The 17,852-nt window shown below is 45.1% G+C and overlaps 2 protein-coding genes and 1 long non-coding RNA gene across 3 annotated transcripts; 2 read left to right on the forward strand and 1 right to left on the reverse strand.

Moving 5' to 3' along the window:
- Positions 1–3,269: 3,269 nt before the first annotated feature.
- Positions 3,270–4,358, forward strand: LOC136547078 (fasciclin-like arabinogalactan protein 13). Its single transcript, XM_066539047.1, has one exon. It carries the CDS (start codon positions 3,350–3,352, stop codon positions 4,145–4,147), a length of 798 nt encoding a protein of 265 aa, XP_066395144.1. The 5' UTR covers positions 3,270–3,349; the 3' UTR covers positions 4,148–4,358.
- A 923-nt stretch (positions 4,359–5,281) lies between these two features.
- LOC136544499 (uncharacterized) lies at positions 5,282–14,394 on the reverse strand. Its single transcript, XM_066536642.1, is given in 3 exon segments — positions 5,282–5,787; positions 11,928–12,560; positions 14,370–14,394. Coding segments are annotated over 3 exon segments (1,164 nt in total).
- Positions 14,395–15,728: 1,334 nt separating this feature from the next.
- LOC136547079 (uncharacterized) lies at positions 15,729–16,315 on the forward strand. The gene is made up of 3 exons (XR_010781475.1): positions 15,729–15,852; positions 15,955–16,030; positions 16,118–16,315. It is a non-coding gene; the product is annotated as an uncharacterized lncRNA (long non-coding RNA).
- The last annotated feature ends 1,537 nt before the right edge of the window (positions 16,316–17,852 follow it).

The raw sequence follows: 17,852 nt of genomic DNA on the forward strand, positions 1-17,852 counted from the left end.
CTAAGCCAGGATTTGCAAGGGGGCTCCTCCGCGTCGTCACTAGCCAGGTAGGAGTAGGACCTCGCATTTTGATCTTAACTTGTTTGTTCTTCATTCATCCCATCGATCTGCTATTTTTCTCGCTGTTAGCAGCTGCAGATCACACTGTTCTGAATTGCTTGTCTGGTCATGTGCTTTCTTATTCAGTGTAGTAGCCACTTTCATTTTCAGATCAGCAACACCGGTTATTGTTCAGTGACAGCAACAACACAGTTCTAATCCATTAGTTAAGGTAATTATGGCAAGGTAATTTGAACATCACTATGCTTTAAACAATTCCTACATGTGTGTGTTGAAAATTGGTGATCTTATAGCAGCACATTTTGTTTTACTTGGTTGGACTGCTATGTTTGGTGGCAGCAGCAAGCAGCCGGCATAGGTTCTGAACCTTGTGATTTGCAATAATCTGTGCACTATTGCTTGTGACTTCTAGTTTATTACATTGCTGATGAGTATATGTTTTGAATAGTTTAATTCTTGTTTGGATGTTGACTCCTTTGCTTGATCATTATATTAGAGCATATAGCTGTATGTGTTTGGCATCAACTTTTTTCGTTTCACAGCAGGTCATCAACAGCTACCCTGTATACTTGTGTATGCCTGTTAACCGTAGTAGTAGTAGTAGTAGAGCAGCTAAGTGAGCCTCTAATTTCAGAAGTATCACTTTGATGCAATAGTGAATCAACTTTTAAAGCAATCTTTAGCTGTTGCAGAACCACCACCACTCCATCTTGGACCACTACTGTAACTTAACAATAAGCGGGCAATGTGGTTACAAAATATCAAAATGCTAACCTCCAAAGAATCTGACATGTGACCTCTTTATTGTTTAGTATGGTAATCTTATACTCTTATAAAGCTAAACCCCACTAAATGTTTTCTCTCTTCATGCAAGGTGTCCACATCATTTCCCACTAAGTGTCCCACTAATTTGCATGCAATCATTTCACGCAAGCTATCCATGTCGTCCCTTATTAATTACAAAAAAAAATCCACATCATCTCTATTATGTGCAATATTTTTAATCTTTAATCTATTAACATAAAGTCATCTACATATGCTATTTGTTTCATCACCTATCTTCTATAATGTGATCAAATATTCTATCGATTTTTCCTCGATTAGCTTACTGATTTTTTACAAGATCCGATATAATAAAATAATATGCAAGTTAAATGCATATATATACACAGTATACATAATATCATATAGTATACTATATATAAGAGATTTTTTTTTAAGAAAATCCCGCGGCAATGCGCGGGGCATGCTTCTAGTTAATTTAATTGCTAAAGCCTCAAAACTCATTAGTTGTGTTCTATTTTGATTCCCATGTCATTTCATTAAAAGTTATGTCTGAGTCTTTCAGTTCACCTATGTTTGGTGATTTTCTAGGTCGTGCTTGTACAGCCATGCACAAATTGGTCAGTGAGGACGACACAAGCAAGCTAGAAGAGCTCGTTGTGCCAAAGGGTGCCTAGCTCAAACGGTTAGGTGACCCGGCGGCACTCCTCAGGTCCTGAGTTCGACTCCCCGTGGGAGCGAATTTCAGGCTGAGGTTAAAAAAATCCCCTCGTCCGTCCCCATAACCAAAGCACTGGGGGGATCAGCCTAATTCTCACTTGGGCGACGGAAAGCCACCGTGTAAGGGTAGGGGCGGGGGTTCGGGGGTTTTCTCGGCCGGGTGAGAAGGTCCTTCTTCTTATTTGTAATGCTGCGGGGGCAGTCTTAACCCCCCCGGTCGAGTTTTTTTTAGAAGAGCTCGTTGTTGTTCCTACACAGGGTGTGGGTGCTGGAATTAGACTATTAGATGTTGTGACTACCTAACTTTTGAAACACTAATAACCTATTGAATTGGACCTAAGCAGAGTAGTTTGCTGATTTTCTAGGCTATATGACCTGGTTTTAGAACATTGTTCCTTCCTGAAGAACTTGTTAGTTTTGAGAGTTGTTTGATTGAACATAAGGGGTGAGTGGCTCTGATAAAAATGGGAAGCAAATTCTGAAGCACAAATGCATTAGTAAACATTGCTACAACAATTATGTTGGTTCATTTTTCTATCAGATATTCAAATCCTTTTTATTCTTTGGTTTATGCCAGTTTGCGGTAATACTATAGATTGAGAAACAATTTATTCTTTACACGCGATGAGTATGTTTTAGAATATTGTACTTCCATGAGAATGTGTATGTATAATATAACTACTTAATCTTTTTTCGTGTGATTAAGAATAACACAAGAGAATTGTTTTTTTTTTACTCTTTTAGCTAAAGTCTTATCCTGCTAGTGACAGGGAATCAGCTGCTAGCAATAGAAATTAGCTTTAATGCAAGAGTCTAATAAGGCTAAACTTCTTCTGTGAGATACAAATGCAAAGCAAGGCCATTACAATAATATGTAACCCATACATGTTTGCTTTATCATTACCACATTTAACGATTATGCTTCTCCTCGTGACTGACCCTTATTCTGATTTCACGTGTAAACAGCGCAGGGGAAGGAAGCAATGGGGAGAGAGTGGAGGCAGAAGCACTATATTCAGGGTTGGTACCGTTTCCGTGACTTTTTTTTTTACCGTAATCTGAGGATATTTTGTTCCAAACAGGCCCTTAGTTACGTGATTAGATTTTCTGGTTGTTTACTTTATTTGAAATCCTCCACATTACCTGAAACAAAAAAATATAAAGTGGAGGGTGTAGAAGCCATCTCTGTTTCGACCTGTACAATGTGAGAAATGGATTTTTGAAGTACAACCTGATTATATCTTCCTTAGACTTTATGATGTACTCCGTACTCCGTATGTATTTTACTGACATATTTCAGTTAGCTTCTCACATTCCATCCTGCAGTCTTATGGTTATAAAGTATATTTTGATTCCATGAAAGTATGCCTTCCTGACCAACTGATTTGTTTGATCAGGCAACTTGTGAGATAACAAGACCAAGGTGGATAAGAACCGGTGGCATCTGAACCGTCAAACTTGCCTTGCTGCATTCTGCGCTGGTGATTCTGCACTTCTGCAGTCACACCACACAAGTTGGATATATAAGAACCGGTGGCATCACAACCTTTCTGGTCCCTTGCTTAGATCTGCACATTCCACCTACAACATAGCCAATACAAAACGCTTAAATCCCGGACGTCTTCCCCTCCGGTTAGAGAAAGATAGCCTAACCAACCGTTTGGCCGTTATTTAACTGCAAGAAAGCCGCATTCCTCCTACTCTCACTTCTTCCTACATAAATAACCTCCCATTGCCACTATTGCAGAAGCATACATGCTCCATTTCCCCGCAAATAAGTTGGCAAATGGTTAAAATGTTTCGCTTCCAAGCTGCAAGAATGTCTTATGTTGTGCTAGCCCTAGCCATCTCTGCCGCCGTCGTCTCGACGGAGGCCGCAGGCGGCGTCGACGCGCCGAGTCCAGCTCCGTCGGGGCCTCTCAATCTGACCGAGATCCTCAGGAAGGGCACCCAGTACAACGCGTTCATTCGCCTGCTCAAGGACACCGAGGTGACCTCGCAGGTGGCCAGCCTGCTCGACAGCGACCGGAACGCCGACGGCCTGACGGTGCTGGCCCCGACCGACGCGGCGTTCGCGGGTCTCAGGCCAGGCACGCTCAACCGGATGGACGCGCAGGCGCAGTCGCAGCTGGTGCTGTTCCACATCCTGCCCAAGTACTACACCTTCGTGTCGTTCCAGACCACCACCAACCCCGTCCGCACGCAGGCCTCCGGCCAGCACGGCGTGTACACCGTAAACGTCACCAGCGGCGGCGAGCGTCAGGTCAACGTGTCGTCGGGGCTCATGGAGGCCATGCTAGGGAAGACGCTCTACTCGGCGTACCCACTGGCGGTGTACTCCGTGGACAAGGTCCTGCTCTTGCCGGCGCTCTTTGGCCGCAGCGACGTGAAGGATGGAGCCGAGGCACCGGCGGCGGCTTCAAAACCGCAGAAGCAAGCCCCTTCTTCGACGGCGGCTGATGATCAAGCTCCTGCTAATGAGGCTGACGCCACGGCCGCGGGGGCAGATACCACAAGGACCAGGTGGCTGCTGGCTTCTGCTGCTACTGCGTCCGCGGTCGTGCTCAGCCTGCTCTTATGCTAAGTGAAGGCAATCGATCAACGTACGTGTGCATTCAAATCCTAAACTGTATTCAGCATGAAAACAATCGATCAACGTACGTGTGCATTCAAATCCTAAACTGTATTCATGCACATTTCTTCTACTATTTGTCATCTTTTCGGATGTATGGTACGGATCGTGAATACTTCTAATTTCAATGCTAAATTTAGGCCAAAATGGTTACAATACGTACCATTTGCGACCAAATTGCATTTGTTGGGAGGTGTGACAAGTATTGGTATGGTCTAAAGTTTGTGTCTCGAACTAGTGCATTGTATTTATGCATACAAACACAAACAGTCCATGCGATGCGACAATGGGCGGGTGGGCAACCCAGTTGGACTCGGGCAAGTAGACCTTTTTTTTAGCTAATGCAAGTACTAATGCTAAATGTGGTAACAGTATGGCTTATCAGCGATGGAACAATGTTTTTCTCTCACAATGAATCAGTTTTAGTCATTAGACGCAGAAATCATTAGTCGAACAGGGCTATAAATAAGCATGCCAATGAGCGTTGATATATATATTTGAGGCACATATGCTTAACAAATATAAATAAGCATGCTTATGAGCGTTTTTTTTACACTGGAAAATTCCATTACTCAACTGCCAAACGATCGGCAGTGACAATAACATTTACAACGTTCGGGATGGAGCTAGTGATCAGCTCTTCCCCTTCCACACACTCATAACCCAAATCTGCCAAGGCGTGTGCAGCTCTATTACACTCTCTTCTTTTAAACAAGCAAACAAAAGAGGAAAAGATTGAATCTACTAGAGCTCTAAGTTCATTCAGCAGCCCTCCTTAGGGTCTTGCACAGGGTACCTCCGATGACAACTCTTGCTGGAGCATCAGTGCATCAGTTTCAAGAATTAATCTGCTAATCCCCATAGACAGCGCTGCTTGGATTCCTTGCAGGCCTGCTATAACCTCCGCATGGAAGGCACTTAGCAGATGATTGATACGTCCCCGACCTGTGAGTACTACATCACCCTCATGGTCACGTATGATGAAACTCCAACTGCCTGTGTCTTTGAGTCGGCCTTGAATGAAGCATCACAATTAGGAATACAGCTACACCAAAGTAGTGACAAGTGCCCAACATTTTCTCGAGCTCAGACAAGTTGATTGCCAATGTCCTGGTCCTGGATGCAGTAGCAGATCAGACTTTCGACAATGGTACCTGGGGATACCGATCTATCATAGATCCGAGTCCGACTGTATCTGCTTCCATCTGCAATATTGTACTCCTCATTGTTGATATCACATTCATACCCCAAATAGATGGTATCAGCAGTGACATAGGGAAAGGCCTCTACTGATACTGAAATGGTGCGCAGCATGCCCATGAACACGGCACGTCCGTTGAGGCGCTTGACTCGGATCAAGATCCCAGCTTCCAAATCCAATCTATAAACATTATACTCCCTGAAGTTGCCCTCGCCAGTAGTTCGGTGCACCAGCATCAGTTCTCCACCATTGTCCACCAGGTGAAGGCTGTCCATCATTTGGGAAAAATAAATAAATGACTTCTTCAGGTCAGCAACCATGATCAGCCGTGGTAGCTGCTGCTGATCTGAAGAAGTGGTGTTCAGCACCATGATGTTAGTAAACACAGTGCCTCTGAAACGTAGATTAAGAATAAGCATCTTGCTTAGATGGGAAAACTATTGATGTACCTCGCTCAGTCATCATTCGGTCCATGGCGCCGCGGCGACTTGGACACCGGTGTCGTAGCAGCTCGGCGCAGTGGAGTCAAACGTAGTGGTGACGAGGTCCAGTGGCGATGCAGAGACAACGGTGAGGTTGGTGGCGGCTTCCCGTCGCTTGCAGCACCCTTCTTTAGATCGGATTAGTGTTTCTCTGTAGGTGGTTACGGCAGCTCATGTCAACCTCGTAGTTAGAGCCCTGATCCCCACCTCTTTTTATAGTGTTGTGCGACAGTGGCCCACCAACCATATTAGGACTGGGCGCCCCCGATCAGGGCGTAGATCCAATGGCTCAATAGGCCGCCGTCGGGCCTATTAGTCGAGATCAACTAACATTCTCCCCCTTGATCTCACTACAATCTTTCAATCTCATACCATTTACTTTTGTTTATTCCATTACAGATTAGCGCATAGAGCATGTTCATCGTCACGGTCAATTGCCGATAGATTTAACAGCTACAACACACCACTCTGTTCTGAAATAGATACTTAACTTTGGACTTTCTTTTGTCCAGGAGTTATAGGCTTTCCCTTAAACCCATGCTAGCTACATGTTCTCTGAACACGTTGGGTGGTAAGCCTTTTGTAAGCGGATTCGCGAGCATCTTTTCGGTACTTATATGCTTAAGACTTATGACATGATCCCAGACTTTATCTTTCACAACATAATACTTTATGTCAATGTGTTTGGCAGCACCACTTGACTTCCCGTTCGCTGGTCTGAAACTTGGCTGAAACTGGCTGAAAACACTGTTTCGGCTGAATTGTTGTGAGAGAAAAACACTGTTTTGGCTGAAAAAAGAAGTCGAACAAGCTGAATATAGGGTAAGCCGAACAGGGCCATTGTTGTGAGCATACTGTACTGTCGGATTATTATCGCAGTATAACTTAAGTGGTCTATAGATGACGTCAACCACCTTCAAACCAGGTATGAACTTCTTTATCAGTTCACCTGCCCCGTTGCCTCATAACACGCTGCAAACTCGGCATACATTGTGGACAATGTAGTGATGGTTTGCTATGAGCTTTTTATAAAATAGCTCCCCCTGCCAGAGTGAATACATATCCAGACGTGGATTTTCTATCATCTTCCGCATAATCAGAATCTGAATATCCCACTATATGGAGTGAATCAGATCTTCTATACGTCATCATGAGGCTTTTCGTTCCTTGTAAATAACGCAAGACTTTCTTTACTAATTTCCAGTGTTCTGTTTCAGGATTGCTCTGGAATCTATCAAGTTACCCGGTAACAAATGCCAAGTCAGGGCGCGCACATACTTGAGTATATTGCAAGCTTTCGACAGCTGAAGCACATGGAACCATTTTCATTTGATCGATCTCATACTGGTTTCTAGGCATTGAAAATCCCCATATCTGTCACCCTTGACTATTGGAGCAGGTGAGGGACTACATTTGTGCATACTAAATTTCTTTAAGATCTTTTCTATGTATGCCTTTTGTGTTAGTTCTAATACCCCTTTACTTCTATCTTGGAGAATCTCGATCCCTAGAATGAACGAAGCTTTACCAAGATCTTTCATATCAAATTTTGAGGACAAATACTTCTTTGTCTCCAGTAGTAGACTGACATCACTACTAGCAAGTAAGATATCATCCACATATAGGACAAGAAAGATAAACTTCTTATTCTTAAACTTTGCATAGACATAATTATCCTCTACATTCTCTTTAAACCCCAAATTCCTTATTGTCTGATCAAAACTTCAAGTACCACTGTCTTGAAGCTTGTTTTAATCCATAAATGGATTTCTTTAGGCGGCATCCCATTTGTTCTTTTCCTTTCATGACAAAATCTTTTGGTTGTGCCATGTAAACATTTTCTTTCAAGTCCCCATTGAGAAATGTCGTATTTACATCCATCCGATGTAATTCTAAATCGTAATGTGGCACTAATACCATTATGATTCTGAAAGAATCCTTACATGAGACTGGAGAAAAGATCTCATTATAATCAATGCCTTCTCTTTGCGTAAAACCTTTTGTCATAAGTCACACTTTATATCTCTCTATATTCCGTTGAGAGTCAAGTTTTGTTTTGTAGATCCATTTACAGCCTACTATTTTGGCTCCTTTAGGAATTATTTTTAAGTCCCAAACTTTATTGGCATTCATAGATTTCATTTCATCTTCCATGGCCTCAAGCCACTTTGATGAATGATCACTTCTCATGGCTTCTTCAAATGAGGTAGGATTATCCTTCATTTGAAATTCCTTAGTGTTGTATACTTCATAGTCAGCAAGAATAGCTGATTTTTTAACTCTTTGAGACCTTCTAGGGGCTTCCACATTTGGCACATCTTCTTGTTGCTCCCCTCATGTGTGGCAATAGATTCTACAGGATCCTGAAGAACAGGTTCCTTATCATCATTCATTGTTGCCACAGGTGGAATAACAACAGGTGCTGGTACCACAGTATCTTGCACTGTCGGTGCAGCGATAGCAGGTAGTGAGAAAAATGACTCATGAATCATCGGAATGGGCACATACACCCGCTTCTCTTCAAGGTCAATTTCTCGAGCTACCATGCTCCCCCTCATCATTTCATCCTCTAGGAAGACAGCGTGTCTCGTTTCCACAAACTTTGTATGTCTGTTTAGACAGTAGAAACGAAAACCTTTTGACTTTTCTGGGTAGCCAATGAAATGGTAACTTACTGTTTTGGGATCTAGCCTCTCAATATTTGGGTTAAATACTTTAGCCTCAGCAGGACTCCCCCACACATGTAAGTGGTTTAGTGAGGGTTCTCTTCCTGTCCACAACTCATACGGTGTTTTGGGCATCGACTTACTTGGTACTCTATTGAGAATATGAATGACAGTTTTTAACGTCTCCATCCACAGGCTCAACGGTAAGGTGGAGTAACTTATCATACTACGCACCATATCTATCATGGCACGATTGTGTCTTTCAGCTACTCCATTCTGCTGAAGTTTGCCTAGTGTAGAATACTGGGCTACTATGCTATTCTCCTATAAGAACCTTGCAAAAGGTCTAGGAACTTGGCTATATGGGGTATGCCGACCGTAGTACTCCTCCCACGGTCGGACCTGACTATCTTAATCTTTAAATTGTATTGGTTTTCAACTTCAGCCTTAAATATCTTAAATTTATCCAATGCTTCTGTTCTTTCTTTGATTGGATAAATATAGCCATAATGGGAGTAATCATCTATGAATGTTATGAACGAATCATAACCATCCATACTCTTTACAGGAAACGGACCATAGATGTCTGTGTGAGTAATCTGTAAAATTCCTGTGCTTCGTTTGTCATCTTTTTTAATTTTTTTTACATACTTTCCTTTTATGTATTCTCTGCGTTGTTCTAAATCTGAGAGCTCTAATGGAGGAAGAATATTATTCTTAACTAGTCTTTCTACTCTTCCCCTTGCAATATGGCCTAAACGACAGTGCCATAATTTCGACGACGCATCATAAGCTCTCTTATGCCACCATTTTCAGAGTAACTCTCTGTCGCCAGCTGCTTTATCAGATGGGTAGCATATATCTTTGAAGAGCTAGTGAACTGACTCTTTATTCTATCAAGGTACTTGATGACCGTGTCACAATCTAGGATTGAGCCCACAATTGCAGGCTTAATCGTGTTCTTTATAACAGCCAAATATTTCTTGTTGGTAGTGACCCACTTCCTATGCTCAAGGTCATAGGACATCTTTTAGGATACAAAATTCCTCTCTTTAGTTGCCCAAGCGGCATCAGCCTCATTTGTCTCCCTCACTGGTGCCACAGGCTCAGTGGGACACATTGAGGTGACTACCTAGTCCACCTCAGCCAAGATGAAGGCCAGGTCAATCTTTTTATTTCACTCCATATAGTCGTCACCTTTGAGAGTGAGGATCTCTTTGATACAACCCATCAAGTTGTATCCGCCTGGCAACACAATTCATATAGAGTGAGAACATAAATAATAACAACAATTGCATGCCTTGATTCCAATGTTGATCAAAATTAAAACATACAACTGTTCTTATACACTAATTCTACATCATCGTTGGGCAGAAATAGAATTAATGCATAAAATCATTTGAATTACGATATTGTTATTAACAACGTTGGTAAGAAAATAACAACATCATAATCATGTCAAAATCTATTTTTCTTCAATTAAATATCACGTTGGCTCAAAATAACTGGAGAATAAATAATTTCTTTAGCAGCGGAAACATGAATAAATTCATTATCTATTTTTCAGAAGCATTAAACTTTTCTCAAATATTCTCTGAAAAATTCTCTCATTGGTTCAAATTTTAACAGAGATATTATACTAGACAAAATTCATCGGAAATTACTTCTGAAAAAATAAAACTTAAACTTATATGAACACTGTTCATTTGGCCCAAACTAGCTGAAATAGCGAAATCTAGCCCGGCCTGTTTCTGTTTTCGCGCGCGCTGCCACCCAGGCCGCAACGTGGGCTTGGGCCAGCAAAGCGATGTGGCCGCGCGCTCCGCCTGGGTCGAAACTGGCCCAGTCGTGCTCCGCCGTCGGATCGCATTCGACGGTCGCCCGACCGTCTTACCTGAACAAAATCGCGGATGCCGGTCTCTCTCGAACCCTAAACGCTCATTTATGCCTCCTCCTTCTCTCTCTCACTCTCTTAGCCGCAACGAGGCGAGTCCGAGCGAGCAGACGACAGAGGGCGAGCAGAGCCTCGGCGCCGTTGCTGGCCCCCTCACCGGCGAGTGTGCTCCCTAGTGGGTGAGCACGCCGCCGTCGAGCGGTCTGGCTGCGGCGCCCCCTTGGCCAGAGCCCGGCGAGCAGTGCCCCCGGCTCAGCTTTCTTCTCCCTGCGCGCCGGTGAGCCACACTATGTCGGTGTCAGTAGCAATCGAGGTAGGCCTCCCCTTCCCCTTCTTTCCCTTTTGATTTGGGTCTGGTTTGTTCTTCTTGGATTCAACCGATTGGGGATCTAGGGTTAGGGTTTTGGGTTAGAGTTAGGGATTCACTTTGTTCTTCTTGTTTCTTTGATTTTCCTTTCTTTTCTTCTCGGATTTGTCTAATTTGGGGATTAGGGTTTGGTTCACTGTTGTTCTTCCCCGAGACTGATTCGTGGGTTAGGGTTCAGCTTTGAGATCCTTTCCAAAACCAACACCCTTTCTCTTCTCTATGCTTCACCCAATTAGGGTTAGCTACCGGCGGCCATCGGTCTAGCTCTGATGAGCCACCTCCCATGCCCTTTCCCCTTCTCTGTCTATAGATCTTGCTGTGTTCTACTTAATTCTTTGCCGATTGGGGATTAGGGTTAGGGTTAGGGTTTCGTTAGGGTTAGGATTAACCCAATTCGTTTTTCTTTCGGTTTGGGTTCGGTTGAACCCTCTGATCTGTTCTTGCTGCGCACCGACGAAGATGGCGGTGCAGCACCTTTCCCCGTGCAGTGGCAGTGGTGACCAGTAGTTGAGTGACGCCCGCCACCTCCCCGGTCTCTTTTCATTTTCTTTTACCTGGTTAGGTTTAGGGTTTCAATCCGAACTGGATCGAACCCTCTGATTGTTTCTTTGATTTCTTTTCAATTCTCTACCCCATACTAGATCTAGACACTGTTAACCCTGCTCTGGTACCATTGTTAGGAAACACAGTGCCTCTAAAACATAGATCAGGGGTAAGCATCTTACTTAGATGGAGAAACTATTGATGTACCTCACCCTAGGTCATCATTCGGTCCATGGCGCCGCAGCGGCTTGGACGCTGGTGTCGTGGCAGCTCGGCGCAGTGGAGTCCAGCGTAGTGGTGGTGAGGTCCAGTGGCGATGCAGAGGCGACGATGAGGTTGGTGGTGGCTTTCCGTCGCTGGCAGCACCCTTCTTTAGATCGGATTAGTGTTTCTCTGTAGGTGGTTACGGCGGCTCAGGTCAACCTCATAGTTAGAGCCCTGATCCCCACCTCTCTTTATAGTGCTGTGCGACAGGGGGCCACCAACCATATTAGGGTTGGGCGCCCCCGATCAGGGCGCAGATCCAAGGGCCCAATAAGCTATTGGGCCTATTGGCGGAGATCAACTAACACATGACACCTCTGTAGGTGGCGCAGTAGAAACACCCCGCATAAGGCAAAGCTGAATCTATGTATCCATCATTTACCACAGTCCAACTGTCGTCACCAGGCTTAGCGAAAGCAAGCTTCATGGGATAGGGGAAGGAGACTGAGTCCTCAGTGAGGCCAACGGCTTGCACAAAAGGACCTTGCTCTTCTAGCTCATCACAGTCGTCTCCACCTTGCACGAATGCGGTCAGAGGGGGAAGATCGATGAGCTGGCGTGTGAGCGGGTTAATCAGTCGAGCAATCATTGTGGGTTCATGGAAGAGCAGCAGGAGGCACTCGGGGGTGACCGCGAGAAACCTATGCTCCCCCACCGATAGCTCCAGGAGGAGGCTCATCCGAATGCACTCGCCAGTAGACATGTTGAGGAAGCGATGGTGGTAGGGCCCTACAAGTGCTTTGTCAAGCATGATCCACCGGTGGGGTAGAAAGCGCACGTCTAGGCCGCCGACGCGTGGGTCTAGCGAGCACTACCGCCACGGTTAGGACACAGCGTGGAAGCAGCCATAGTCGGCTATGTCACTGGCGAGGGTAAGCTCAACAATCAGGTCGGTCGGCCCGTCCCCAAGGTTCGCCCAGTCCCTTTGTGTAGGTTCTAGTGCTACCACTGGAACAACGAAACCGATGAGCTTTGAACAAACAAAAAGGAATAAACTTCAAGCACGCACCTTTTATTAGAGTTGGCACTATGGCAGTGTACGACTATGCGTCTGCGGCTTAGCTTGGCGGGCTGGCCATCCAAGGAAGTCTTGTATATTTATCACCATAGCTGTTGTGGTAGGTTCGTATGCAGCTGCAGCACCGTGGAGGGGACAACAATGTCAATCTGCTGAAAAAGACACAGCGGGCGTGACCACCCATGGAGAGAGCTACAACATGATAGCTTTGTGCAGGCGGCATGCGCCCACGCATGGATGCTGTCCACAGCGCTGGGTACCCCGCGGGCAGCGGCTGCGGCGGTGCTTGCACAGTTGCACTAAGGGGTGGGGAGGGCCGGTGTGCGGTGTCTGCAGAGATTTTTTTAACACTTTTTGTAAACTAATTTTAAATTTAATATAATTTTTTCCAAAACAAACACTTTTGGCTGCGCCTATTGCCATAACATGGTGAAACGCCTATGCCGCGCCATGCATGGTGGCGCGATAGGAAGATGATGTGGCATCGTCGTGGCAGGGTCTGCCGCGCCACCCATCTTGGCGCGGCTATGACGCGCCATCGCTGGTGGTGCGGCAAGGCCCAATAAAAAGCCTGTGCAACGCCCCACTGCGCCCGCCCTCGTCCTCGAACGTTGTCGCCGCCTACGCACCCGCCCACCCAACGCCGCCTCGCCTCGCCTCGCCTACGCCCCTGCTTGCCTAGCCCTTGCCTGCGCCCCTGCCTGCCTAGCCCCTGCCAGCGCCGCCACCTGCCAGCCCAGCGCGTCCTCGCCTACGCTAGCCGCCGCCGCTGCCTCGCCTTCCAGCGCTGCCTCCTCTCCTTCGGCTCATATCAAGGTAGCTCCCTCTCTCGATTTATTGTTATTATGAATGTTATTTTAGTTAAGATTAGTGATATAGGATAGTTAGGGTTAGTGATTTAGTATAGTTAGGTTAGTGAATTTGTTTATTTAGGGTTTAGGTTGTGTGTTGTAGTATAGTTAAATTTGGTTAGGTAGTTAGGGTTTAGGTTACTATTAGTTAGGCCTTTGGGTTTTGGGATTGATTAGGTATTTATTATTTAGTTAGTTTATAGTAGTAAAGGTTGTCAGTATAGATACTAGTTGTCAAGTGTCGATACTTAGTAGTGCATGATACGGCGATTTGGAATGGTTTGATGAACCTCCTAGCTTCAATGATGTTTGTGTCCGTTTGAATACATAGAAGTTGCTTATTTTCCTAGTGAAGTTGTTTAATATGTCTGTTAATGTTACTTTGAATATATACATGTGCTTTCATATTGTGTTCCTATTACATAACAAGTAGTTCAAATTTTTCAATGCTACATAATGTTAATTTGAATATTGTTAATTTGAATACTCTAACCCTTTGTTTATCAATTTACAACAGGATGGCCTCTCCCACGCAGCACCCATTGTACCCCCTTCTTGAGGTGGAGTACGACGAGCTGCACTGAGCATACATCTTGAGTGACACCGATGTAGAGGTGGTCTTGTCTCCTTTGAGGCCCCGCACGCACACCAGGGTGCACCAGTGGGACGAGCGTTACGTGCCGTACATATGGCATGCTGGCTTCCTTGAGTTTGTCCATGTTGTCAACTATGGTCTTCCGCCCCTTGACCCAGCACTACTTACTGCAACTGTAGATAGGAGCGAGTGCCTGCATTGTATGTAAACATTCTTATAATAAATTTGAGGCAACTAATAGTCGTTTTATTCTTATAACAGGTGGAGGCCTAAGACCCACATGTTCCACCAACCTTGCGGCGAGATGACCTTGACCATGTAGGATGTGAAGGCTATCTTTGGCCTTTGGTTGGGGGGACTTCTAGTGACAGGTGTAATTGACAACGATCACTGGAGAGAGCTGGTGGCTCAGTTCACTGGCTTTCTTCCACCGGACGATGAGGTTTCTAAGAAAAATAAGTGAGCAATTCAAGCCTATTTAATACTTGCATTGCTTTCCTATAGCCATCAGGTCTCATTTTCTTTGGTGAATTTCAGGAAAAGTTCTGGTGTTTCATCATCATGGATCACAGAGTGCTTTGATTCACTAGATTCGCTAGGCTGATGAGGTTCAGATCGATAGATTCGCTAGAGTGTGGCTCTAGCACTTCCTTGGTGCTTTCCTCTTCCCAGACGCCTCAAGCAACACCATCAGTTGGATCTTTCTTGACATACTTGGCCAGCCATGGGAGAACATAGCGGCGTATAGCTAGGGCAGCACAGTCCTAGCATGGATGTATCGATAGCTATGCATTGCCTAACATCGCACCTCAGGGTATGCGAACCTTGAAGGTTGCTCCTACCAACTCTAGGTTTGGTGTTGGGAATGATGGCCCGTTGGGAGGCTCCTTGCTACTGGTTTATTGGTAAGTACTTTAGTTCACTATATTCTTCGAGGCAGTTACATATGATGAAAATATTAATGGCTAATTCATTACCATGTTCAATACAACAATGAAACGGGTAGGATACACTCCCTACAGCTCTGTATATCTAGACACAAGCAGAGTTAGTTAGAGGGAATGCGAGGCGCAAGTATAGGGAGTACATGGACGGCCTCGATGTCTTGACACAGCACCAGGTTACCGCTCTCTTTACTATCATACATTTGTCTTGTTCGATGTACACTATATCACAACCTAACTCAATTATGAAATGTTTAGATGCATTGGTGTCCTTGGGATGCTCTAGAGCTCAAGTACTATCTGAGTCCTGTCACTAGGGATGAGTCAGACAAGTATCGCTGCAATGTCCCTCTTATTTTCTTCCACGTGGTCGAGATTCACTTGCCCATCAGGGTTTGCAGGCAGTTTGGAAGAATGATAGGCTACCCACCACCGCTTTACTCCACTAACCAAGAATTGCATGGGTGCGTTATCGATTAATAACAAAGCTATAATTCAGAGGTGTGTATGGTACAACTAAGAATCGTTTTGTTGTAGGTATGACCGTAGGAAGAGGTACAAGACCAAGGATTGGCACGTGACACACAACACGTACATCCAGTTGTGGCAGAACAGGGACCAACAGCCAATCGATGTGGGTCCCCCACACGACCAACACACCTTTATCAAGTACCTACAGTGGCTTCATAGGTCTACAAGGACACATATCAAGCCCCCATACACTAAGGAGGCGATTAACGAGGACGACGAGGAAGATGTGATCGAAGATGTGTATGACGTTGCCGTTAGGGATGACACACAGCTACAGAGAGCCTCGCTTCAAAGATACATGGTAAGATACTTGAATGGTACAATTTGTTATCTATTTGGTATTAAGTATGTGTACTAAAACTGTCCAACCGCATTTCTATACCCAATCGACACAATTATCAAGGCTGTCCAACGAAGCAATATTTTGGCTTCATGAGTCTAGAGGGCAGGGGCCAGGCGTTCTTGAGGCTTTTGTGGAGGTAAACATAAACTTTTCTATTCCAAAAATGTTTCTTTAGTGTATATGTGTTTGGGAAATGCACTAACTTTAACGTCTATTTATGCAGAAGGTGAAGCGGAGCTACAGGAAGCTAGCTTAGAAGCTAAGCTACATGGACACTCCTTGGGTGGAACTGATAGCCCCAACACGGTCGGGTGGCACATCTTTTGGCTCTTTAAGGACACCAGCCAGCTCTTCTCAGCCGGTGATACATGCCACTTCTACAGTGCGTACACCACCACATCATAGCGCTAGGAAGGACCATACAAACAAGGATGACGAGGACTACGATGACGATGACGATGACCCCCCGAGCTTCCATAGATAGCACCACCAGTGGGACGATTGGCTGTAGGACGAGAGCGGCATGTCTCAGCTAGGTGGTGTCCCGCTTGGTACCCAAGGAGCTTCATAGGTAGTAACAAAGGTAGTCTCTTTAAATACGTAGGTTCCATGAAATAATGATAATAAAGATTATAAGTAATCGTGCATATCATATACTTGTAGGGTACGAGCCATACGCACCAGGAACTCGACCACACCGACGTTGGCTACACTCCCAATGTGTTGCCTACAAATCCGAAGAGACAGAGGCGTCCAAGGGATCATTACACTCCTGGGACTTAGTTAGTTATGTCGAACTTATGTCGAACAAATATTATCGTCCAAAACTTGTAGACTCATGAACCAATGAAACTGTTATGTGGCAACTGGTCAACTTGCGCATGGACTCCATTTATTTTCTTCATATTCGTTTCAATGCATCGCGACAGCACCTATAGTTGTTTATAGCACCGACAGCTAGCCGAGGAGGGAGGGAGACGGCCAGGGAATGGAAGGGAAGGGAGGGAGGGAGGTGGCAACGGAGGGCCGAGCGCTGACAACACTTGGGAGTGGCGGGAGGGCGTGGCGTGAAGGGCAGGCGGGTGGACGCGGCACCAGCACCAGTCTGGTTCTTCACTGCGCTCTTCTTCTTCCTCACGTGTCCGCGCTCGTTCGAGCAGCATCGACCTTGTCCCATCCAAACCAAACACTACCTAGAGAAGAAATTGCTAGCAGTCACCCCTAGGATACACCAAAGGACAAGGAGACCTTACAGTGATTTTTGCGAAGAGGAAGATGACCTTTTGCCCTTTCGGCCGTTCCTCTTTAGGGAGAGATGGAAAGAATGGGAGACAGAGAGGGTACGATGGTGCGCTTCCAAAATTTAACATGTTAAAAATTTGACAAGCTATAATTTTAATTGCTACTAAAACTTGTCAAACTAAATTCATTAGACTAGATTAGACTTACCAAATCTCTCACGCCTACATTTTTTGAAATAGGCTTCTCTAATTTCATCTCTATTATTCAAAATATTTTGGTAACAACTTAATAAAAGTAAAAAATATTCTTCTTCAAGCGGCGGGCAGGCGCGGTGGGTAGGGGCGTGGACGCGGCAGGCAGGCGAGACTGGGCCGCGGGGCTTTTAGCCAGCTCTACCATGCCACCGGTCAGGGCACGTCACTACCGCGCCAAGGTCGGTGGTGTGGCGGACCCTGCCACATCACTGCTCAACGCCCTCGGTCTTCGCCACGTCATCCTCCCACTGTGCCATCATGCATGGCACGGCACAGGCGTTTCACCATGCCATGGCAATAGGCGTGGCCAAAAGTGTTAGTTTTTTAGGGAAAAAACAAATAGTGTTAGATTTAAAATTAGTTTACAAAAAGTGTTAAAAATAAAAAAAAATATATATGTAGATTGCTTATTGTAATAGAGGAGGGAGTATCAGAGAAACAGAAACACGACCAACCACTAAA

This window comes from Miscanthus floridulus, chromosome 3 (assembly GCF_019320115.1).
Source record: "Miscanthus floridulus cultivar M001 chromosome 3, ASM1932011v1, whole genome shotgun sequence".
NCBI classification, from domain to species: domain Eukaryota; kingdom Viridiplantae; phylum Streptophyta; class Magnoliopsida; order Poales; family Poaceae; genus Miscanthus; species Miscanthus floridulus.